The sequence below is a fragment of the Vipera berus genome (genome assembly GCF_964194415.1).
Source record: "Vipera berus genome assembly, chromosome: 3".
Taxonomy (NCBI): domain Eukaryota; kingdom Metazoa; phylum Chordata; class Lepidosauria; order Squamata; family Viperidae; genus Vipera; species Vipera berus.
Window position 1 is genome coordinate 59,980,924 of NC_138204.1, and position 25,267 is coordinate 60,006,190.

Here is a 25,267-nt window from a genome sequence, read left to right on the forward strand (position 1 = left end):
TTCTTCAGTTTAAGCCTAAACTTTGCAATGAGAAGCTCATGGTCTGAGCCACAGTCAGCTCCTGGTCTTGTTTTTACTGACTGTATACAGCTCCTCCATCTTTGGCTGCAGAGCATATAGTCAATCTGATTTCTGTGTTGACCGTCTGGTGATGTCCATGTGTAGAGCCGTCTCTTGGGCTGTTGGAAAAGAGTGTTTGCTATGATCATCGTATTCTCTTGACAAAATTCTATCAGCCTGTGCCCTGCTTCATTTAGTACTCCAAGGCCAAACTTGCCTGTTATTCCGGTTATCTTTTGGCTTCCTACTTTAGCATTCCAATCCCCCATGATGATAAGGACATCATTTTTTGGTGTTAGTTCTATAAGGTGCTGTAGGGCTTCATAGAACTGGTCAATTTCATCCTCTTCAGCACTGGTGGTTGGGGCATAGACTTGGACTTACTGTGATATTGAATGGTTTGCCTTGGATTCGAACTGAGATCATTCTGTCATTTTGAGGATTGTATCCCAGTATTGCTTTTCCTACTCTTTTTTTGACTATGAAGGCTACTCCATTTCTTCTCAGGGATTCTTGCCTGCAGTAGTATACCTGATGGTCATCTGAATTAAATTCACCCATTCCTGTCCATTTTATTTCACTGATACCTAAGATGTCGATGTTCAGTCTTGTCATCTCTTTTTTGACCACGTCCAGCTTTCCTTGATTCATGGATCTTACATTCCAGGTTCCTATGGAGAAAAAATCTTTACAGCATCGGACTTTCCTTTCACCACCAGAAACATCCACAGCTGAGCGTCCTTTCGGCTTTGGCCCAGTCGCTTCATTCTTTCTGGCGCTACTAGTACTAGCCCTCTGCTCTTCCCCAGTAGCATACTGGATGCCTTCCGACCTGAGGGGCTCATCTTCCAGCGTCATATCGTTTTGCCTTTTGGAACCGTCCATAGGATTTTCATGGCAAAGATACTGGAGTGGTTTGCCATTTCCTTCTCCAGTGGATCACGTTTTGTCAGAACTCTCTGCTATGACCTTTCCGTCTTGGGTGGCCCTGCACGGCATAGCTCATAGCTTCATTGAATTACGCAAGCCCCTTCGCCACGACAAGGCAGTAATCCATGAAGGGGGACTGTGCTTTAAATTTAATTACTTAGGATGGAAAAAAGGACCTACTCACTATAGAGGGAGAAAAAAGTCAATCAGCATAGAGAAAATAGGCCAAAAAAATATCTTAGTGTAATTGTAAGCTTCTGAATTCACCTAAACTCTCCAGACAGGATGGCTGGAAATTCAGAAAAGGGGGTGTGTAGTGAGGATGATGAGGTTTTTTTAAAATTACTATATCAAAACATGTAAACTGGTAGGAATGTAGTTCAAACATGAGCCACATTTTGCCTCCTCCTTTCCTCATGATCCTTTCTACTGCTAACAGCTTGTTAGTTGAAGTTTTGTATCTGAAAAAAATTGAATTGCCTTAATAAAGCTGTGGCTTCCATCTCAAAAATCTAACAACATAATTAGAACTCAGGAGATTACAAGGAAATCTCAGGATTGTAGATTAGACAAGGAACCTAAAAAACCACCTAAGAACAGACTGACAAATTATTTTTAGTAGGAAGCACATTGTTATGTTATTAAGACCAGAAAAAAGCTTGGCTTCATTAAAGAATTAAACTAGCTCTGCCAGTTGAGATATTGACTCAAAAAATTCTTAACAGTCCTCAAGATTTTTTAACTTTGTAAAATAAATCTACACCCTTATGAGTATATGAAATATACTGCATAGAAAATCCTGCAGATTTTCCATGCAGTATCAGTTCCTGATTGGCTATGAGGAAACTCTTTCAGAAATAAAATAGATTCTAATCTTAGCTTTACAAAAAGACTTCAGTCATATTTTTAAAAGCCTTTGGTTTAGGCTTATTCACCACTACCATCCAGCAGCATGATGAAGGTGAGGGAATGTAAAAAAAATGTTGAGATGGTGAACAAAATCATACAGCTGAAGCCTTCCCACTTAAGTATGTGAGGAGACACATCCATAACCACCATCTTAAACCTTTATGATTGTCACTACCTGGAGAATCCCTATGCCCAATACCCACATGTGTTTCTTACAATAGCCAGAGTTCTGGATGAGTGATTCAATGGCACACCTAGATAGATCATTCATATCCATGACTTTTTGAGGAAATTAAGTCTATAGCACACATTCTTTGCTGTTGCCCTTTTATTTAAATGGATGTAAAAATAATCATACATATTATGATTTGTATCTTATTCTTCTAATCTTAGCAGACACATTAGACTGATAACCTCCAACAGAGCAGATAACTTTTGCTCTCTTGTTAATGCTGTTCATTATTTTGTCACACTTCTCGTTTCAGGTTTGCCCATCACTCATTTTAAAACAATTTTCCCACCATGGGCATAATCACTAATAGCTGTGATCATGACAAGGATATATAAATTTGCAGAGGAAATTATTAACTATTATTTGATAACCTCCACCCTTTGCTGGGAAGTGGGGTGGAAGCACGAAACATTGAAATAAGTGTATATAATCAATTGGTGAGTGAAACTCACTGGCAGGCAAAGAAATTCGATAAACAAAAATGGACCAAGAGCTGCTGTTTCACCATGCTGATTAATACATATTAACAAAACTGCAGAGTACTGTTTTACAGAGCAACCCTGGTTTAGGGACTGAGCTCTTTGTGCCATAGCCCTGATAGACCGACGCGTGGGAAAAAGGATGCAGAAGTAAATTGCTCCACCGATCCAGCCATATTAACTTATTTATTTCACCGCTATTCTCTCCATGTTCACTTTGAAGACGGATTGAATATGACGTAATTCCCCCCTCCCTAGGCTTTCCCTCTCCTCTAGTTGACACCCTTTTACACGGAAGATGCGTCCCGATCTTCTTTCGTAAGCTCGTTAAGGCAACGAAACTTGCCTTTGCACACATTCCAGTTCCACTGACTTCCGAGGAAGCATCGCCTGCCGCGTTATCTTGCACTTTCTCTCCTTTGCCAACTCTTCATCGAGGCCGTGTAGAGTTCACAACGAGCTTCGCTCCTTGTAGCTTTCTCTCCTTGGGAGAAGCCATTTTTGTTAACCTGGACGGGCAGCCCTTTCTCCCGAGCCAGTGTTGCCCTTTATTTTGCTATGGATCTTTCGCGGGTTTGGCACCTGGTTGCCGTGTTTTGCTTGACGTACGTGCTGATCAAAATTATCCAGCTGCATCGTCGAAGACAGGTGCTGCTGAAAGCTTTGAACAATTATGCCGGTCCCCCTCCCCATTGGCTTTACGGTCATATACTTGAGGTAAGGTTTATTTTTATTAAAGAGTTTTATAAAAGTTACAATATTATCCCATCCCCAACCCACCCCTAAACCCCCTCCCCCACTTCCCAAAGCTGATTACAGGGTTACAAATATATAATAATCATAAACTAACTAACATTGATCAACTATCTAAATAACCAAATACATAATACACTTTAACCTGCCTATAACATGATTACACTCTAAAAATATCCAACTTATAAAAAAAAATTAAATTATAACAAACTAAAGTTTACTCATAAGCTAAATGGAACTTTTTAGTCCCATATTTTTTCTGAATATAATCTATCCATCTTCTCCAAACCGAAATGTATCTGTCTTGTGAATGATCCTTCAAGTAAGCAGAAATCTTAGCCATTTCTGCTAAATTTGACACTTTAAGCGTCCATTCCTCTATAGTAGGCAGGCAATCCTTCTTCCAATATTGCCCTACCAATAACCTTGCAGCTGTTACCAAATTCACTTGAGGTAAGGTTTGAGTGGAAGGCTGGGAGGGTTTATTCCCTTTTAAATGAGAGGCTGTGAAAATTTGTAGTACCTCTATCTTATGCCCCATTACAGATGGGTCTTTGACTTACAACGGTTCACTTAGTTCAAAGTTACAATGGCACTGAAAAAAGTGATTTATGATTGTTTTTCACACTTCGTTGCAGCATCCGTGGCCATGTGATCAAAATCCAGACACTTGGCAACTGACTCTATTTATGACGGTTGCAGTGTCCTGGGGTTACATGATCACCTTTTGCGACCTTCTTATAAGCAAAGTTAATGGGGAAGCCAGATTTACTTAACAACTGTGTTACTAACTTAACAACTGCAGTGATTCACTTAACAGCTGTGGCAAGAAAGCTCGTAAAAATGGGACAAATTCACTTAACAAATGTTTCACTTATCAACAAAAATGTTGGGCTCAATTATGGTCGTAAGCCAAAGACTACCTGTATAAGCAGGAGCATGTCAGTCTCTCTTAGCCAATTCCAGTGGAGACCCAGGGAAGTTTTAGGGGCTACAGTTTAGATATTATGAATCTCATATTGTTTAATATTTTCTAATGAGAAAATAATTTATTAAACTTCTGTGCTGTTTCTTCCTAGTGTCACTGTGGCTATGTGTTTTACAGTACTTTTACAGTACTTAACAGAACTTTGACTTAGTATTATATGCACGTCAGACAGTCCATAGTACAAATCAGTTATGGATTATAATACTCCCTGTGTGACATTGTGTCAGTTAACAGCTACCCAATGTCTTTCCTGGACTTACTTTGCAATCAAAAAATGGAGAAAATCTATTTGTGTGGTCACTAAGAAGTTGATACCAACTTCATGGCACGTAATCAAAACCTTAATATTGTAGTTCATAAGCAAAATATTCATCCAGTGCACAAAGCCGACATTAAACAAACATCATTATGCCAAATGTGTCAACTTTGGCGGAATCAAGGAAGCAAGAACAGCAACCCAGATTGATGGGGGCAATTAAGCTGACTTTGTAATAATGCCGCTTGGGTGTGTGTGTGAAAGCCCTAACAAGCAGGCATATACATAGAATGAAGGCTACTGCTAAGCTTGTAAGCCGCCCTGAGTCTTCGGAGAAGGGCGGGATATAAATGGAATAAAATAAATAAACACAGATTTCACTAGGTTATCTTAAGGGGGTAAATCTTGGAAACTAATTGAAATTCCTCAGCCTCATTTATAGGGAGTTCATTAAGGCAGAATCTCTTTGAATGACCTTAAAAGACTGCTGCCCATATTTATGTTCGCTTGGGATAAGGTCATGTTTATACTTGTTTATATCTGCCCTGGTATTTTCTTTTCCAGCCTCCCTACAACCACTCCTAGAAAGTAAGCAGCACAGCCCAGTTTCCTATCACAGGGTGGATGACAGTAAAATCTGTTTTTCTCCTCCTAGTGTTCTGGCCACTTTGGTTTTCAAATAAAAAATTAAAATGGGTTGCCTATATTCCCTTTCATTCCATTTGTGGCCAGCAAAGCCTCAAGTGCAGGCAACAGAAATGGTCATTGCTATCACTATATCTGTAATCTGAAACTTTCTTCATATTTTGATCAGGAGCAAAAGGCCGAGTTTTTTCCTTGCTGGCTGCATTCACACATCGCTCTGAACCTTAACATTATTTACTTTGATTTTGGGCTAGTCTGATTTGCAGACCCAATTTGTATATTTGTTCAACCAATTGCACAGAGCTCCAGATTAGTTTCAGAACGCAGCAAGATTTTTTTCAAATGTCACCTTTGTTTCACATCCTATATTATGTTGGATTGACAGAGAGTAATATCTGACGTTCTCAGCTAAAAAGTGGCCTACAAGAATAGAAATTAAGTTTCCAAGATGCATGAGACCCTAAAAGGCTCAGTTGAGGTGCATCTCTTCCAGAAGTTGCAACTAAATACTAATGTTTAATGTGATCAAAAGAGAAATTATGTAACACAGGGCACAATAATAATAACAACTGTATTTTGTTCATTTCATATTTCATTAATGAAATTAAATGTAAATAACATTTTGTTTTATTTGGCTTCACACACTTTTTGTCCTGGCTCCACCTGCTTTTAGGGGAGGGGGTCCTGATAGGTGACTTAAAGGGCAAGGGAAGTCTTTGGCCTGGAAAAAAAACCCACCAAATACCTCATTAAAATGTTTTACCAAATATCACCTTTTCTTGTTTTCTTCTTTATCTTGCATCAATGCAGTTTCCAGCTGTTTCTGCAGTTTACAAAAAAGTAGAGAAGTGGAGTTGTCTGTATCCATTTGCCTTTCCTTTGTGGTTTGGCAGGTTCATTGCATGTTTGAATATAACACATCCTGATTATGCAAAAACAATACTTGCTCGAACGGGTAAGAGACAAAACAGTCTTAATTAATTAGTTGTAATTAATACTTCAGTGCAGGTGTACATTAACCAGTCAGTAATAAGGGAAGTATATACACATTTATGACTCCAAGGTTCCACAACCGCTGTTGATTGTGGTACAGTTGCAAATTGTGTCATTTCCAATTATGAAAATGTCATTTCCAATTATCTACCCTTAAGAAAAAGAAAAGCCAGTTTTCTTATGCAGTTTTTATGTTCTTATGCAGTTTTTCATAAAGATTTGCATAAGTATTTATATACATAAATAACATATTCTCTTACTTGATGAATGGATTTTACATTGTAATAGTTTTGAGGTGTATATATATATATACCAATGGCCTGGCTAATATTGAAGTAGTAACTAGCTAGGGGATATTAAATGGGAAGTTGCAAACTGGGTCTTACAGGGAAAATAAGAAAGTAAGGATGTATATGTATTATGCCTATATTTTAATGTATAATATTCTTTATGAGTTCTTTATCCATAAACAAACCCAGGAATTATCTAGTTATTATTTCCTTAGTAGATATTTTTCTCAGAGATTTTTGTATTTTTCTCCAATCACAGCCTAGGGTAATTAATTAATCTATAGGATTTTGTTTCTTTTTTCTCTTGTTTTAGAACCAAAGGATAATTTTGGTTATCGGAACATAATTCCATGGATTGGTATGTATATTCCAGTTCTCCATAATGAAGAACAATTGATCAGTTAGCGCAGATAAAATTGCTTATAATTTTATTCTAAAGAATCCCCCTTAGGAGCTTTACATTGTCAAACTTTTGTCATAGCTACTTCATAACTAAAGAAAGACAATCTTTACCTTTATTCTGTTTGCTTCCACTTATCTGGAAATGTGTATTGATTGCATATAACAATCAAACAGACAAAATACATGATGGAGAACTGAGTCCACACATTATTTAATATAATGATGTCTGAAAAATATACATGAAATGTATTAGGCATTCTCTAGTAATAAAATTCCAAATAGGTGATATAAACATGTATTATTACTATTATATTATTGTGCCATCACTTCCAGTATCCCCATGATTTATAGAGGGAGTTGAAAAGGGTCAAGAGCTGTCTAGAGAGTTACTGGAAGCAGAAGTGTACAGTAAGTAAATAAATAAACAATTTACATTAGAAATTGAGATTCACATAGAAGCCTTGATTTTGGCAAGGCTTTTATTTGTGAGGGGGGAAAAAAACCTCTAGGTTGGTAGGGTTTTTTAAAATTGATTTTTATGGGCAATGTATTGACTTGCAGGAAGTCAAAAATCATCAGGTTGGACAGAGAATTACATACACGTATTCAGAAAGGAGGGACGCGGTGGCTCAGTGGGTTAGGATGCTGAGCATGTCGATCTGAAGGTCAGCAGTTTGGCGGGTCGAATCCCGAGTGCCGCGTAACAGAGTGAGCGCCTGTTACTTGTCCCAGCTTCTGCCAACCTAGCAGTTCGAAAGCACGTAAAAATGCAAGTAGAAAAATAGGGATCACTCCGGTGGGAAGGTAACAGCGTTCCGTGCGCCTTTGGCATCTAGTCATGCCGGCCACATGACCACGGAGATGTCCTTGGACAAACGCTGGCTCTTCGGCTTTGAAACGGAGATGAGCCCCTAGAGTCGGAAACGACTAGCACGCACGTGCAGGGGAACCTTTACCTTTACCTTTATTCAGAAAGGGCAATGTTTACCTTGCAATACTGCCATCTGCCCACTGTGCCAGTTCAGACACATGCTTCCCAGCAGGTGCCACAGCTTGGCTGAGTAAGACAAGGCCTTCAGATTTATTAATCCTGCTAACTTGTAAGTCATGCATTCTTCTATTGACTACTGAAGTCCTGGAATTAAAATGGATAAAAGTACCATTTTCTCTGGGAAAGCATAAGAAGCATCCCATGTAGATGTTTATGGAGGAGGAATCTTCAGAGGTCAGGGTCTTGCCAACACTGCTGTGCCACCCTTGCCGTCTAATCACTGGGCTCTGGATCTTCTAGTATAAAGAAATATGATCGTGGTAGGAATATCCAACAGTTTGCTTCTTAATCCCTGTCTTCCCTGCCTGCTCTTTTTCCTACCAATCAATGCATTTAATGCTCGCCAATGGGCCCCCCATGAATCTGATGACGATGGTTTTAAGTACTGTCCCAAAGGTGCTTTTTCCAAAAGGCAGAAGCTGAAACTGGTGGTTCTTTATGTACTTGATGTATGTACAAAGAAATGAGGAAAAACTGAGATTTCAAACTTCATTACAACTGAGTCTATAGTAAGAACATTTACTATAACCATAAACTGAGTTATATTATGAAATGTGGGGATCAAAAGAATCTTCTTCTTGGATGAGAAGTGAAATGTTTTCAAAGGAAAAAAAAATCAAGGAAGTCCAGTTGCCTTTTGGAAAAAGCACCTTGGGGACAACATGACCTGGATGACTGAGAATCTCAATAGACATTTGAAATACTGTTTTTTGCAAAAGAATTTTCTCCAAAAGAACTTTGCCCTTCACGATCTTCAGACTCTCTTGATAAATCACTCTGCAAAAACAACATGGAAGAAAAATATATCAACACGTCTGTGTGGATGAACATTAGAGCACAATACTGCATTTCAAGTTTTAATTATTATGCTGTACAGTATTACTGATGCAATGCAATGAAAGTTGACAACCAGGTATAGTGATCATAGAATGTATACACTAGGAAGAAACAAATAGGCCATCTAGTCCAACTGTCTGCTCATTGTTGGAACCCATTAAACCATCCCTGATAAATGTCTACCCATTACTTGTTTGAAAACCTCCCATAAGGAAACACACAAAGGAGAAAACATTTATAAAGCAAAGAATAAATCTGAAGAAAATGCTTATCAAGAATGCTCAGGTTAACCAATCAGCTACCAAATAAATTAGAAAGGTAACATGAGTCACAGAAAGGCACAGAGGGTAAGAACTTTTGATCCCCACATTACATATTGCTAAGCACATTGGTTTGTGCTTAAATTGTAAGCCGCCCTGAGTCTTCGGAGAAGGGCGGGATATAAATGGGATTAAAGTAAAATAAATAAATAAATAATGTATCTCAGCTACAGTTTATGATTTATGGTTATAGTAAATGTTCTTACTATAGACTCAGTTGTAATGAAGTTTGAAATCTCAGTTCTCTCTCATTGCTTTGTATGTACATCAGTTGCATAAAGCATCACTTACCTGATTCAAAATTAATGAAATACAATAGTTGTGGAAATGAAGTTTCATTGCTACTATAAACTATACTGTGGATATAATTTATTTGAACTTCAGTAAGGTATTTGATAAAGTAGATTACAACCTACTACTTGATAAGATAGAAAAATGTGGGTTAGACAGCATCACCACCAGATGGATTTGTAGCTGGCTGACAGGCCGTACTCAGCGTGTGGTCCTCAATGGAACTGCATCTATATGGAGAGAAGTGAGTAGTGGGGTGCCCCAGCACTGAGCCCAGTGGTTTTCAAAATCTTCATCAATGATTTGGATGAGGGGATAGATGGGGAACTCATCAAATTTGCAGGTGACACCAAGCTGGCAGGAAGACAGGCTTAAGATACAGAGGGATCTTGACAGACTTGAACATTGGGCACAATCTAACAAAATGAAATTCAGTGGTGAAAAAAGTAAGGTTCTACATTTAGGCAAGAAAAATCAAATGCACAGGTATAGTTTAGGAGGTACCTTGCTCAATAGTAGTAACTGTGAAAGGGATCTCGGAGTCCTAGTGAACAATCACTTAAATATGAGCCAGCAGTGTGCTGCAGCTGTCAACGCTGCTAACATCAAATGTTCTTGCTTTGACATCAACACAGTGCTAGGCTGCATTAATAAAGGGATAGAATCAAGATCACATGAAGTGTTAATACCACTTTACAATGCCTTAGTAAGGCCACACTTGGAATATTGCAAGTATTCCAATGGAAGAAATGGAAGGAAACTAATCAAGGAGAAAAGCAACCTAGAACTAAGGAGAAACTTCCTGACAGTTAGAAACAATTAATCAGTGGAACAACCTGCCTCCAGAAGCTGTGAATGCTCCAGTACTGGAAGTTTTTAAGAAGAGATTGGACAGCCATTTGTCTGAAATGGTATAGGGTTTCCTGCCTGATCGGGGTTGGACTAGATGACCTCCAAGGTCCCTTCCAACTATTATTATTATTATTATTATTATTATTATTATTATTATTATTATTATTATTATTATTATTATTATTATTATTATTAAACTTCATAAAACATGAAACCCAGTCAACTGAACACTCAAACTGACTGGCACTAATGGTTGACATGGGTTGTTGCCAGCATCCTAGGTATCAACCAGGTATCTCCTTAAAATGTAAGATGTTCCAAGTAGCGCAGTTTTTTGTAGCTTTGCTGGAGTTATTGCAGGAAGCTGCAATTTCTTGATATTATTATTATTGTTATTATTGATTATCTAAATGTAACAAGAATTTGTATAGAGCTGTTTATTTATTTATTTATTTTCGTCCTGTCTTTATTATAAGTAATGCAAGATGCCAAACATATTTAATACTCCTTCCTTCTCCTGTTTTCCTATTTGATGTGAAGTATCTATTTCCTTCAGGAAAAGGTTTATTGGTCCTGCATGGACCCAAATGGGCACAGCATCGAAAATTGCTAACTCCAGGTTTCCACTTTAGTATATTAAAGCCATATGTGCCCCTGATTGCAGACTGTACAAAAGTGATGTTGGTAAGTGTTAATGATTTATTAAAAAAATTTCAGCGACTGATTAACTGGCAGCTGAAATGGTGCATGCATGCACCATTTGTGCGTGCATGTGTGTTTGGCTGCAGAATTCTTGGAGATGAAGTCTCCCACCTTAAAGTTGCCAAGCTTGAGAAACATTGTATTAGAGAATCAGAAAAGAAATGTAATGAATGTCCCAGCAAAATTATTATTTTTGAGAAAATTGAGAGGCTATTATTTTATGTTAGAGTAGAAAGATTTATAAAATGTACTATATAATAATTTAGTTTTGCTTGCTTTAAGGGGTCCAGCACAACAGAACAGCAATAATTCATTTTTCTTCTGTTGATTTAGGATAAATGGGAACAACTGATCAGTCAGGAAAAACCAGTGGAACTCTTTGAACATGTGAGCCTGATGACACTTGATAGCATCATGAAATGTGCCTTTGGTTATAACAGCAACTGTCAAATGACCAAGTTGGTATTGCTTTTCTTTTAACTTTGGTTAAAATCTCTTTGGTTGGTAACATATTCAGTAATGATTTAATGGGATCCAAGTAATCCCCGTTATAAAATATACCATCCTTGTATTCTGTAACTACTACTTACCCTCCCATATATACAGAATCACAATGGTGCCACTTACACATTTCCTAACTGTCCTCTTTATTTAATATGCAACAGTTGCTCTTCTTTTGGAGATTTTGGCAGTGGAATTCAGGTGTCCCCAAACCAGGAGTTGACATTTAGTTGCAGCCTTTGATGCAGAGCACTCAAAGTTGGCTTGATGGCAATAAAATGCCCTGGAAAATTATATTGTATTAGTTAAAGAATAGTCAGAATTGCTTTTAAATAACATTCCTGAAGTATTAATAGATGTACCTTGTATTGTCTATAATACATTACAGCATTATTATCAAACATTATTAATGTTTGCATTGGCTCATGAGAACTAATTGTTAAATTTCTGGAATTTTGTGAAGTAGGTGAGAGCAAAGCATTGAGCAGACTGTTCAGTGGCTAGTGGCAAGATGGCACAATAGAGTTGATTGTTAAACATTTATCACTGACTATTGTCCAGAAAGCTGAATGAAAGCTTTAATGAGCTGAAATAAATGTAATGGTTTATGGTATAATTTTATGTAAAATCAGAAGTAAGCTTCACTGAGGTATTTCAGTGCTATTGTTTGAAGATTATAAAGTAGTAACTATATTCATATTTAAAATCCTGAATTTATCCTTTGATTTTTCCTGCCCTTCTTTAGGGAAAATTCTTACATTCAAGCTGTTTTTGAGCTTTCCTTCTTGATATATGCCAGGATGCACTACATTGTAGGTTACAATGATCTTCTATATTGGTTCAGTCCTCATGGATTTCGGTTTCGGAAAGCCTGCCATGTTGCTCACCTTCATACAGGTATTTGTCCAATGCTTTGGTTTTGGTTTTGGGTGTTCTGGACCCAAAGAAAGGTAAAAATAAAAAATGAACAAAAACAACAAGCAAATCTTAAACAACTGTTTGAGAAGAAGAAATCACACAGAGTAGGATTTTTGTTCAATACATCATTTTAAGTGTTTTTGTGTAATTTATATTTCATTAGTATGTTGCTGTTCCAGTCTGCAGTTTTTCAAATGTTGCAATGCACTTCAGTGAAGAAATCACACAATTGGTGTGCTATTACAACCAGGAAAATGACTAATTAAAAAGGTTAACATAACATACAATTTTGCATTTTCTTACAGTGTAAGGAGTTACTATAAACAAGCTTAAAAATAGAAATTGGTTGGCTTATAACAGTGATGGCGAACCTTTTAGAGGCCAAGTGCCCAAAAATGGCACCTGCCTCACCCCACCCACCCGCAAGGCCACCCACCACCTCCACGGCCCACCGCAGCCAATTGTCCATGCGGCCCTGCAGCGCCGTGGCAGCCACGCCCTCTGCTGGCGCCCTGCAGCAACATCAGCATGCGATAGGCCACAAGGGCGGAGTCTTGTCCCTCCTGCCCGGCTGCCATGTCCTTGGCTGCACTGCTCCGCTTGGGCCTTACCTGGGGGCGACTGTCCGGGGGGCTGCTGGTGAGGAGGGTGCCGCAGGGGGAGGTGGGGCTGGGGCAACGGCGCACGTGCCCATAGAGAGGGCTCTGAGTGCCCCCTCTGGCACATGTGCCATAGGTTCACCACCACTGGCATAACTTTCATTGTTCTCTATATAAATTTACATAGATGGGCTTCAAAGGACATCTTTCAGTTTAATGTTCAGAATATCCTTAAACATTTTCTTTGATTTGAAATTTAAAAAAATAGCATAGTGGCTGATAGATGTCATCATGGCTGAAAGAAATAGAAATAGAAAAAATATTTCCATTACATAGAAGATTATTATGTTGCAATCAGTGAATAAGTAATTTTGATTTTTTTTTAAGTAATTAAAGATGAATACAGTTCTTAAGTTTAATAAACTCACAACTCGTGGTAGAAGGAAGTAGTAGAAAAGGGATGGAAGTTTCTAAAGAAGTACATACTAAAAGCCCCACTGCAAACCATTCCAATGATTTTTTAAAAAAAATTGAGGAAGCTGAAGGAACCAATGACAATTTATAAAACATTGAACAAATTCTTGAACACAACAAAGGACACCTAAAAGAATTGCAAAGGGAGACAGCTCATCAAAAAAACAATGGGTGCCCAGGTAATATGGACCATCCAGATCATGTGTTCTGTACCAGCCTACTACCGGCCCTGCAGATAAGGCAGGGACAACCCCTTTACAAGAAGGCAAGAGGCTGGAACTAAGCCTGCCAAATTTATGAACACAAAAGCAAATAGAGCAAAACAAGACACGAACCATGAAACAGGAACTATTCAAACGGTTGCCTTCAGCAAACCAGCCCTCCCACGCATTCCCCTTTTAAACAGTTCAGGGCGTGGCTTCTCTCTGCCTCCTTCCGAGGTGCCCCATTGCCTTCCTCTGTTTACTCCTGATTGACTGCCTCCTGCGTCGGGTGTCCTTGAACAGGGCCAGCTGTGGGTCATCTTCATCCGCGCTGTCAGGCTCACACAGCTGGGTCTGCGTGGTAACCAGGTGGGAGGGGCCTGGCTGAGGGCTCTCATCAGCAAGCTCTCCAACCCCCTCAGCAACCTCTCCAGCATCCCCCTCCTCCTCCTCTGAATCGTCCGACCCAAATGCCGAACCCACAGGCTGACTCTGAATCACAACATCATGTTAGGAAACCTGAAATCTGAAAGGGGTGAGATTGTGCAGGATATAGTTGGTAACAATGAGAAAATTGAAGCAATACAAGAGCTAATTTTATCTAGTGATTAAGGCACCACTCTCAGGAAACTGAGAGTTCTAGTTCATCGTAGGCATGAAAGCAAGATGGGTGACTTTAGGCCAGTCACTCTGTCTCAGCCCAACCCACCTCATAGGATTGATGTTGTTGGGAAAATAGGAGGAAGGAGGAATATTAGATATGTTTGCCACCTTTTTTTTAATAAAAATAAGAAAAATGGGATTAAAATAAAGTATACCGGCTATCCAATAAAATGAAAAAAATGGTAGCAAGCAACAGAAGGCAGAACTGTTCAGCTCCTGTTTTAGCTCAGTTCTTCTCCATCAAGAGGTGAAATTTGTGAAGATGAAAAAAGAGGATTGGAGTTTGTGTTTGGTAGAAACATGGGCATAGATTACCGATTAATTTTGAATGAGTTAAATCACTGGGTTAGATTTATTTATTTATTTACAATCTGCAAAGTGACTCTGGGCAGCTATATTGTGTACAAGGGTTCTGAAAGAACTTGCTAATGTTGTTTCATAAATCCTGGAGAACTGAAGAAGTGACAGATTATTGGAGGACGACAGATGTGGCTATCTTAAAAAAAGGGGGGGAAAGTAAAATAGAATTAGAATTAGAAATAGAGTAGAATAAGAGGGCTGGAAGGGAGCTTGGAGGTCATCTAGCTCAGGCAGGAAACCCTATACCATTTCAAACAAATGGCTGTCCAATCTCTTCTTAAAAACTTCCAGTGCTGGAGCATTCACAGCTTCTGGAGGCAGGTTGTTCCACTGATTAATTGTTTCTAACTGTCAGGAAATTTCTCCTTAGTTCTAGGTTGCTTCTCTCCTTGATTAGTTTCCTTCCATTGCTTCTTGTCCTGCCTTCAGGTGCTTTGGAGAATAGCTTGACTCCCTCTTCTTTGTGGCAGCCCCTGAGGTATTGGAACAGTAGAGGAAAATCCAGAGGACTACAGAATCAGACTGATATTAGTATCTGAGAAAGTTATAGAGCAGTTCATGAAGAGGTCAGTCTGAAAAGACCTTGAAAAAAAGTTGTCATTACAAGAACTCAACATGAATTTATGGGGGAAATACTTGCCAGATTAATTTTTTTTCATATTGTTGAACAAGTAATTTCTTTACTAGATTGTAAGAATGCTATATCAGGACCCATGTCATTCTGATTGGCAAGCCAGTTAAGTGTAGACTGGATGACATGACATGACATTAATTGGCTACACTATGTCTTGCTTGAAAATCTTAACTGAAAGAGTATTTTATCAAATATTCCTTCTCAAGCAGGAGTGACATGTTGAAGGGGCTGCCTCAAAATTCAGACCTTCACTGTATACTCTGCAGCTTTTGTACTAATGACTTGAATGCAGAAATAGAAGAAATGCCTATCAAATTTGTACACGATCTGTTTCACCTTTCCATTGTTAAACCAACGAGATCCAGGAATAGTTGGAAGCCATGTAAAATCTGTAATATTTCACCACCCATTACTTCAGTGCCTAAATTAGTGATCATTTGTGGATAAGGAGTCTTTGAAATCCCTTATTGGCTTCCCTTTTGTTGTTAACTATCCCAAAATAGTAGATAATAGTGCATGAAGTTTCAATAAAAGTGAAGAATACTATTTGCTTGAAATGGTGTAACAATGAAGTAGCCTGTAAGAGGCTGAAATAGTGAATGCTCAAAGGCAGGAAGGCGTCAACAGAGGCACCACCAAATTTTACGCCAGCATAATTCTCCACCAACCCAAGCATAAGTGGACAATACTTTACCTCAACATGAGCTATTAACATCAAATATTTCCAATACAGAGAAGATAATCAAGGAAAGAAAGGAATCTTTGAAGGTTGAGGAAGAACTTGAAAAGATCCAGAAGAAGAGGCACCTGGATTTTCTTGACATTCTTCTCTGTGCCAAAGTAAGTACTACAAGTTGGAAAACATTGGTCAGTTAATTATACTTGTTCCGATTATGATTTCTAAATGATTTTAGCATCAATAGACTTTATATAATCAAATAAGAACCCTGCAATTATAATTTATGCTATGAAGTTTTGAAACTCAAAGAGAAGTGATATGGATATAGATATATAATTTTTGAGAGTCTGGGGATTTAAGGTGATACAAGAAACAAGGATTGTTGTCCTCTTTAATTTTTAGAAAGGGAGATAATAACATGATTGGAAAAGATTGCACCCTCTCCTGAGTTCTATTAATTGCCTTTGAACCCTAGGGGACATATTTGTTTGTCTCCATTTTACTGTCTAGCTAAGCATCAAGAAACACATCTGTTCAGGTTGCTGTTTCTACACTGTTTGCCAGGAGAACTTGATTTCTGAGAATATACACATTATGGAATGTTGGACATATTTGCCATGTTAGGATTACATGCAGCAGCAATGAGCAACAGACTTGGTTCATACCTTATGCAAAACATATACTCTATACCTGTAGTAAATACAGTTAGCTGAGGTCACAAATATTCTCTTTTCATAAAGTTTTTAAAAAGAATATTAAAAACTAATACAAACTAGTAAAAAAGGAAAAAAGAAAAATCAAAGAGAGCTAAACTACAAGAAAGGGGGAAAAAGTAAAATAGAAAAGAAAGAAAAAATACAAAGACACGGCTTCTGATCTTTACAGCAGCTGTAAGTACAATTATAATCTTACCTCTTACTCTAAAGCAGGGGTGTCAAACTCAATTTCATTGAGGGCCGCATCAGCATTGCGGTTGCCCTCATGGGGCTGGTGGGTATGGCCAGGGTGGGTGTGGCCTACTGGGTGGGTGTGGCTGGAGTGTGTATGGCCTACTGGGTGGGCGTGGCCAGCTCTACATCGTTCGCATCAAGGGTGCCTATGGGAGCCTGGGCAGGAGTGGGACAGATCTGAGGGTCTGGCAGAAGGAGGGTCTCTGGGCCAGGGCCAAGGCAGTGGGGGCCGTTCCCTCACTGTTTCCAGGATGGCTTCGCGGGCCACATGAAACCACTTCGCGGGCCGGATCCGGCCCCCGGGCCTTGTGTTTGACCTGTCTGCTCTAAAGTTAAAACATTTGTCTCTTTTTCTATAATCTATCCTGCCTAATAATCAAAATCATAAACCATACATTTACTTTTGTTCTGTTTTTCATAAAAGGTCCATAAGGGGTTCCAGTCAGGAATAAACATACAGTAGATACTGTCTTTTCTGTAATTAAAAAAAACCTCAATTTGGACACCTCAACAAGTTCCAACATCTTCCCCAACAATTCCTTATATTTTGTTGTTGTTAGCTGCGAAGTCGTGTCCGACCCATCGCGACCCTATGGACAACATTCCTCCAGGCCTTTCTGTCTTCTACCATCTTCTGGAGTCCATTTAAGCTCACGCCTACTGCTTCAGTGACTCCATCCAGCCACCTCATTCTCTGTCGTCCCCTTCTTCTATTGCCCTCGATCTTTCCCAGCATTAGGCTCTTCTCCAGTGAGTCCTTCCTTCTCATTAGGTGGCCAAAGTATTTGAGTTTTAGCTTCAGGATCTGGCCTTCTAAAGAGCAGTCAGGATTGATCTCCTCTAGGACTGACCGGTTTGATTGCCTTGCAGTCCAAGGGACTCGCAGGAGTCTTCTCCAGCACCATAGCTCAAAGGCCTCAATTCTTTGGCGCTCAGCCTTTCTTATGGTCCAACTTTCACTGCCATACATTGCAACTGGGAAGACCATAGCTTTGACTATACGCACTTTTTTTGACAGGGTGATGTGTCTGCTTTTTAGTGTGCTGTCTAGATTTGTCATTGCTTTCCTCCCGAGGAGCAAGCGTCTTTTAATTTCTTGGCTACAGTCTCCTTCTGCAGTGATCTTGGAGCCCAGGAAAATAAAATCTGTCACTACCTCCATTTCTTCCCCATCTATTTGCCAGGAATTGAGAGGGCCGGATGCCATGATCTTAGTTTTCTTAATGTTTAGTTTCAACCCAACTTTTACACTCTCCTTCTTCACCCGCAACAAGTGGCTCTTTAGTTCTTCTTCACTTTCTGCCATTAGAGTGGTATCATCTGCATATCTTAGGTTGTTGATATTTCTTCCGGCAATCTTAATTCCAACTTTTGATTCCTCTAACCCTGCCTTTCTCATGATGTGCTCTGCATATAAGTTAAATAGGCAAGGCGACAGTATACAGCCTTGCCAGACTCCTTTCCCAATTTTTTTTGGTGCAGGAAATAACATGTATTTCTGTTTGTACCTATTAATCTTTCTAAAATATTTATATTTTACAACATAATTTATAATATGAATAGTTTTCTGTAGATAATTTTCAAGTATGTCTCTAAAATGTGCTTTAGATATCTTCTTAGTTTCCTCTTGTGATCAAAGAACTTTTTTTCCTAGCCCAGGGGTCGGCAACCTGAAACAGCAAAAGAGCCACTCGGAACTGGTTCAGTCATACACACAAAAAACTGGGAGCCGCAAAATGTGCGCATGCACGCTCATGCGCAGAACAAGGCAAAATGTGCACCAGCCCCGCCCCTGTCCACCTCTGGTATGGACGGCTCTGCTGTCCTGGCTTTTCCTCCCTCAGAAAAGACTGCTCTCCCTCCGCCCTATGCTCTCTCTCTCTCTCTCTCTCTCTCTCTCTCTCTCTCTCTCTCTCTCTCTCTCTCTCTCTCTCTCTCTGACTTATTTCCGCCTATTGTGAAGGTTCCAAAGAAGCGGAGGAGCAGGCTGATGGGGAGAAGAATCTTCCGAGGCTTTGCGAAAGAGGGAGGCAGTGGTGGGGTTAAAATAAAACAGGCGGGGGGAGGTTGAGGAAACCCAGCAGAAGCCTACATCAGAGGACGAGTAAGTAAGGCAAGATCGGGGAGAAGAAGAAACCTTTCGGGGCTTGCCCAGCAGGCAGCTGCTCCCCGCTCTGAGGAAATCGCCATGGCAGGAGTGGAAGGAAGCGGGGGAGCGCCTCTCTCCCCAGTCTACCAAGCAAATAAAAGTTGAATGCAGCGGCTGTCAGGCAGGGACCGCGAGGAGCAGCCAGGATTGGAGGAGCAGAAGTCAACAGTGCCAAAGAGGAGGAAGGAAAGGAAAAGTGCGGGGGGGGTTGTCTTTAAATAGTTACAGCCACTTTCCCCCCTTTTATCCTATTTTTTGCAACAACCAGTTGCAGATATCCACATATGTATGCTTGTCAGGTTTGAAAGCCTCCGTTTAAGTCTGTGCATGTGCACAGACATAGGCTGACTCCTCGTCTCCTGCTCTTGCTGCCTCTCTTGTCTCTCTCTGCCACTTAAAGCCATCCTTCACTTAAAGCCAGACACCCTCCTTTCCCCCCTTCCCCCCCCTCTCTCTCTCTCTGTGAGGGAGAGAGAGACCTACTCGGGAATGGCTGGTAGAGGTGCCGGCAGTCCGGCGTTGTTTCCCCCCTTGTGTGTGTGTGTGTTTGTGTCAGACCCGTGTGAACGTCTGGAAGAGGCACCGGTATGGAATTGCCAGCTGATCCTTATGGCCAGCCCCGACCTCTGCAAGTGGAAAGCGAGGGAGATTGTCAGGAGCACGAATCGGCACATGCTGAGAAACGCCGATCTCGCGCTGCTGCAATCTCTCTCACTCGGTTTCAGCTTGCTTTCTCTTGCAGCAAGGCAAGTTGAAACTGAGCGAGGGAGATTGCAGCAGCACGAGATCGGCGTTTCTCAGCATGCACCGATTCGCGTTCCTGGCAATCTCCCTCGCTTCATTTCAGCTTGCTTTCTGCAAGAGAAAGCCAGACCGCAGTAAAAAAGTTGCTGAGAGAATGGGGCGGTGGAGGCTTGCCGCGCATTCTCTCGGTGGAGACTTCTTTTGGGGGATTGGGGCAGCAGAGGCTGGATCCCCGAAAGAAGTCTCCGCCGAGAGAATGCGTGGCAAGCCTCCACCGCCCGATTCTCTCGGCGGAGACTTCTTTCGAGCGATCCAGCCTCTGCCACCCATTCTCAGCTGAGACAAGGGGTGGCAGAGGCTGGATCCCCTGAAAGAAGTCTCCACCGAGAGAATGCGCGGCAAGCCTCCACTGCCCGATTCTCTCGGCGGCTTCCTGTCCCCTTCTCGGCAGAGACTTCTTTCGGGGGATCCAGCCTCTGCCGCCCCTTCTCTCAGCTGAGAGAAGGGGCGGCAGAGGCTGGATCCCCCGAAAGAAGTCTCTGCCAAGAGAATGCGTGGCAAGCCTCCACCACCCGATTCTCTCGGCGGAGCGCTCCACTGCCCGATTCTCTCGGTGGCTTGCCATCCTTCTCTCGGCAGAGACTTCTTTCGGGGGATCAGGGCAAGGGGAGACCTGCCAGGCAGGGAAGAGGCAGGCCCTGGGCACCCCAAGACTGGCCACCCCCAACCGCGGAGCAGGTAGAAAAGGGGCCCACTCACCATTCAAGTCTTCCCGTCTCTTTCTCCGCTTCCTCCGCTGCCGCCCTTTGCAGTCTGAAGAAGAGGTTTGTGGGCAGTCCCACAAATGGCTTGAGAAGTTCAACCAATCAATTCAAACTTCGGGAGGTTGGTGTGTTTTTTGTGAGCATTTTGAATTGATCAGTTGAACTTTTTGAGTCCCACTTTTTTTTTCCAGGACTGCACATGGCGGAGGAGCACTGGGAGCTGCAGGAGATGGCTTAAAGAGCCGCATGCGGCTCCGGAGCCGCGGGATGCCGACCTGTGTCCTAGCCAATCAGAATTCATAAAAATCAAGGAATTTCAGCCACCCACAATAAAGCATTCCTGCAGTCTTTTCATGAGGAACAGCTGTCTGGAATTCAAGTGGGCTATCTCATGTTCTCTACTTTATCTGGAAAGACAGCACTGGCTTGAATTTGTATGTGACCTATGTTCTCTACCACAATGCCATCCCTGCTTCATCAGGGACATCTAGTCTGCCATAGATCCCTACCTGGAAGACAGGACCACAAAATACTGTTAAGATCTGCAAAAATATATTTATTACTTAGAGTCTTACTGTATATGAAAAAATGAATTCTTCGATAAAATCTTACCAATAAAAGTTTCTCAATCTTTAGGATGAAAATGGCATTGGATTATCTGATGAAGAGGTACGTGCTGAAGTGGACACGTTTATGTTTGAAGGTCATGACACAACAGCTAGCGGGATCTCTTGGCTGCTGTATTGCCTTGCACAAAATCCAGAGCATCAGGAAAGATGTAGAGAGGAGATAAAATGCATTCTGGGAGATCGTGACACAATCAAGTGGTAAGTTTTTTTACTGAAGAGTTTTCCTACAAGTATATTTATTCAGTAGGTAGGTATGGGGTATTAGTGAGTGATATTATAAGTATTGGGTGGTTATACACGTTAAAAGGGTGCATTTTGTTAGGTCTTGGTTCTGCTGCTGTGATTGTGTTCTTATTACTGAGAGGCCATAGAATCTCAGTGAAATTATCAATATGTATACTCTAGCACAAGAACTACCAATACAGAAGGTCCATAGGATTGGATTTAAATAACTTATCTGATTTGTAATTAATCTATTAATGTACTTTGTTTCAACATATTCCAGGGATGATCTTAATAAGATGACTTACTGCACCATGTGCATTAAAGAGAGTCTCCGCCTTTACTCCCCAGTACCTGGAGTGTCCCGACTATTAACCAAACCTGTTACATTTTTTGATGGGAAAACTTTACCTGAAGGTTCAAATCATTTTATTCTACTCTCATATCCATAGATCCTTTTTATCTGCAACACATGTTATCTTTATACAATTTGTCTCTAAATTATCTTATTTTCATTATTTAGCTAGGAGGCTCTATTTCAGTTCTATAATACTCGGGCTAGCTTACTAATGAAACTTAAAATGAATTAAAACAACTTATTCACAGTTCAGCCTACCAATCCCTTTCCTTCCACTGCCCAAAGGGGCAGTAATGTATCTAACAAGAATGGAATTAAAATTGGGCAGACTTTAGGACTGATTGAAGTGTCTTTATCTGCTAGGAACTGAATTAGGAATAAACAATTCCTGAAGACCTGGCAAAAAATTCATGTTATTTTTGTTGAGAAGAAGCCTTACTAGAAAGATAGTATACCTGAAGGCACTGAAAACTACTGAGATATCTAAGTCAATTAATAGAAATTCTGCCTGCCCTTCTACTGGTGTAGGCTATCCCAGTGGGATTCCATAGTTTAAATGCAGATACATTATGATTACATATACCAGAACTACTGTTTTGGTTCAGAAACATCAGGGAATGTTAAGTTCCTATTATTTGTGTACCGTATGGCAGCCATAGGCACCAATCTCAATTTCCATCAGTGAATGGACATAAAACCTCCAGCACTGAGTCCATCAGAGCTTTTATTGCCATCTCATTACATGCAATCCAACATGACTCCTTTTCCACATTGATTGTTTCACAGGCACTTGGACCGTGATAAGCATTCATCTTATCCACAAGAACCCCAGTATATGGCATAATCCAGAGGTATGGTATTTGGTGATATTGTAATTATTTTCTCCAAAAGAAAGCCATATCCTTTGAGTTGACTAGAACAAAGTCCAGAGTTGTCACAGTACCCTTCTAAATGGCATTTAAGATTAATACAAACATAATCTATAAAAATGAAACAAAAGGTTCACTTTGTAAAACATTTATTGTTAACACAACAACTGAAAAATATTTTCTCAGATTAGGGGCAATTGTTTAATGATAGATTTCATGCTAGGGTGCACAAGATCCCAGTTTCAGTCTACAGCAGTTCCAGATACAAATTGGAAGAAAATTGCTTAAAAACCTAAAGAGTAATTGCTCACTGTAAAGTAGACTGCACTGAACAAATTGGATAGCTTTGTATCTGTTCAAAGACCAGCTAAAGTGATCCTAATTTTCTCTTTTTATGGCACTCGATAGAAATGGATGTTCTCTAATAACTTGGTCAACTGCTATTTCTTTTGTAACCATCTATTGAAAATAAGTTTCTTTAAAATGAGGAAATAACCCTTTCTTGTTTTTAGATGTTTGACCCCCTGAGATTTTCTCCTGAGAACTTATCCAATAGAAATCCTCATGCTTTTCTTCCTTTTGCTGCTGGGCCAAGGTGAGCTCATATTGTATAGATATAGGCATATTAATTAGAATGTCTTTGTCCATGTCTTGCCAAAACTGAGCTAAACACAATGAACCCAACATCTTGATCCTTATGAGCAGATTTCTTTGGTAGGCGAACAAAATCAGCTGGTGCTGAGATGAGCATTCTTTCATTAGGATTTTTGGTTCCAAAGATTTGATATTTATTACTAAAGCAGAAAAAAAAGAAAAGAAAAGTGGGTATAAAAAGGGTATATAAAGGTGGATATATTTAGAGGGCTTTCTAGATGGTAGCAGTAGGTGTCATCTCCTTTTTAAAATTACTGTTTTCATCACCATTGCTGACAGAAGAAATGGTGGTAGAAAAAGTAATACTCTTTGTACGGTATTCCATTCTCCTTTTAATTTTTTTGCAAAATTTGTCAGAATATCAATCCAAAGGGGTTTCTGGGTCTTTAAAAAAATGGAAAAAGTAACCTATAGTTACCTATAGAAGAGTCTTCTCGGGAGCATCTTTGTTATTGTTAGCTGCGAAGACGTGTCCGACCCATCACGACCCTATGGACAACGTTCCTCCAGTCCTTCCTGTCGTATTGTATTGCCTTTTGGTACTGTCCATAGGATTTTCATGGCAAAGATACTGGAGTGGGTTGCCATTTCCTTCTCCAGTGGATCACGTTTTGTCAGAACTGTCGGCTATGACCTTTCCGTCTTGGGTGGCCCTGCATGGCATAGCTCATAGCTTCATTGAATTACGCAAGCCCCTTCGCCACGACAAGGCAGTAATCCATGAAGGGGCAGAAGCATCTTAGAATGTTGCTATTATGTCTCGTAGTATATTTCAAAGTACACTCTGGGCAAGATAAATTAACTATCAGAGAATTTGAGGAGTTAGGACTCCTAGGACAACTGTAAGATAACAGTTTAGTGAACTGCCATCTAAAGAGAAGGTTAGGAGTTTGGAAATTAATTTCCAGATGGATGCAGCTTTGATAACAACTTTTCTTGTCCTTTCAGAAACTGCATTGGACAACAATTTGCCATGAATGAGATGAAAGTGGCTCTTGCTATGACTTTGCTTCGATTTGAATTGTCACCTGATTTTTCAAAGCCTCCACCTGTTCCAGTGCCTCTGATTGTCTTGCGTTCTGATACTGGAATTCATCTTTGTTTGAAGAAACTGGGGTGAACCTATGATAATAGAAGAAATCATTCATGTGAGGGGCAGGGAAGGGCCACTACAGAATTTTCTTATCCAGCCAGGTGCCCTGCACATGTTTTGAGATTATAATTCCCAGAATACTTCTGTTGCTCTTGGAAAAAATGTTGAGACTTTAATCATGGTAGCTGGGAATTAAAATCCTAATACCTCTGGGGACTTACTGAAAATGGGAAGAGAATGTAAAAATTATAGAATGATATTTGCCAATAATTACCAGGAAACATATTTTCTCCTGCTGTAAGGTTGAATGGCCAAGATATCTGGCTTCATCTACTGTCAATTCATTCTTAGATAAACTACAACAGGGGTGTCAAACTCAATTTCATTGAGGGCCAGAAATAGAGTTCAAAATCCCTGAAATATCCATCCAAAATTTAGCTTTTGCAATCAATGCTGGTTAGTTCTTTCAAGGTCTGTCAGTCTGTCCTTTGGGGGAGACCCAAAGCATCCCTCCATTGATTTCAACATATTTTCCACCAAGAATCAGACTGAGCATAATGTGGTTTGGGGACCCAGGAGGCAAAGGGATGGGGCTCATGGGGGCACTGGCAGGGATGGCCCGTGGAAAAGGAGGCCAGCAGCATGTGATCCAGGCTGGGAACATGCGGGGGGGGGGGGAGCAACTCCAGGACAGAGGGATGGAGCCAGTCTGGGCACTGCCCAAAATTGCAGGAGGGTGGCTGCTGCTTCACTCTTGTGGCCCCAAAGGGCTGCCCAGCATTCTGCCTCACCCCCTCCCAACTCTCCGCAGCCC

The 25,267-nt window shown here is 40.4% G+C and overlaps 1 protein-coding gene across 5 annotated transcripts; it reads left to right on the forward strand.

Moving 5' to 3' along the window:
* The first annotated feature begins 2,898 nt into the window (after nt 1–2,898).
* Nucleotides 2,899–24,907, forward strand: LOC308666805 (cytochrome P450 4B1-like). 5 transcript variants are annotated; one of them, XM_081325745.1, is made up of 13 exons: nt 2,899–3,327; nt 6,063–6,207; nt 6,849–6,893; nt 7,289–7,345; nt 10,845–10,972; nt 11,324–11,448; nt 12,237–12,388; nt 16,076–16,182; nt 21,265–21,455; nt 21,763–21,896; nt 22,624–22,688; nt 23,219–23,301; nt 24,309–24,907. In XM_081325745.1, exons 1-13 carry the CDS (start codon nt 3,169–3,171, stop codon nt 24,478–24,480), a joined length of 1,563 nt encoding a protein of 520 aa, XP_081181871.1. In that variant the 5' UTR covers nt 2,899–3,168; the 3' UTR covers nt 24,481–24,907. The 5 variants fall into 5 exon arrangements, 4 of the variants coding, with proteins under 4 accessions (XP_081181871.1, XP_081181872.1, XP_081181874.1 ...); XR_014026162.1 differs by lacking the exon at nt 22,624–22,688 and having other exon boundaries at nt 24,309–24,473; XM_081325746.1 differs by lacking the exon at nt 7,289–7,345 and having other exon boundaries at nt 24,309–24,905.
* The last annotated feature ends 360 nt before the right edge of the window (nt 24,908–25,267 follow it).

Bases quoted from the DNA above. Each gene is read 5' to 3' on its own strand.
- LOC308666805 (XM_081325745.1), top strand. From the start codon at position 3,169: ATGGATCTTTCGCGGGTTTGGCACCTGGTTGCCGTGTTTTGCTTGACG. The intron at 21,456-21,762 runs GTAAGTTTTTTT...AACATATTCCAG, and splicing joins GATCGTGACACAATCAAGTG to GGATGATCTTAATAAGATGA. The intron at 22,689-23,218 runs GTATGGTATTTG...TCTTGTTTTTAG, and splicing joins GTATATGGCATAATCCAGAG to ATGTTTGACCCCCTGAGATT.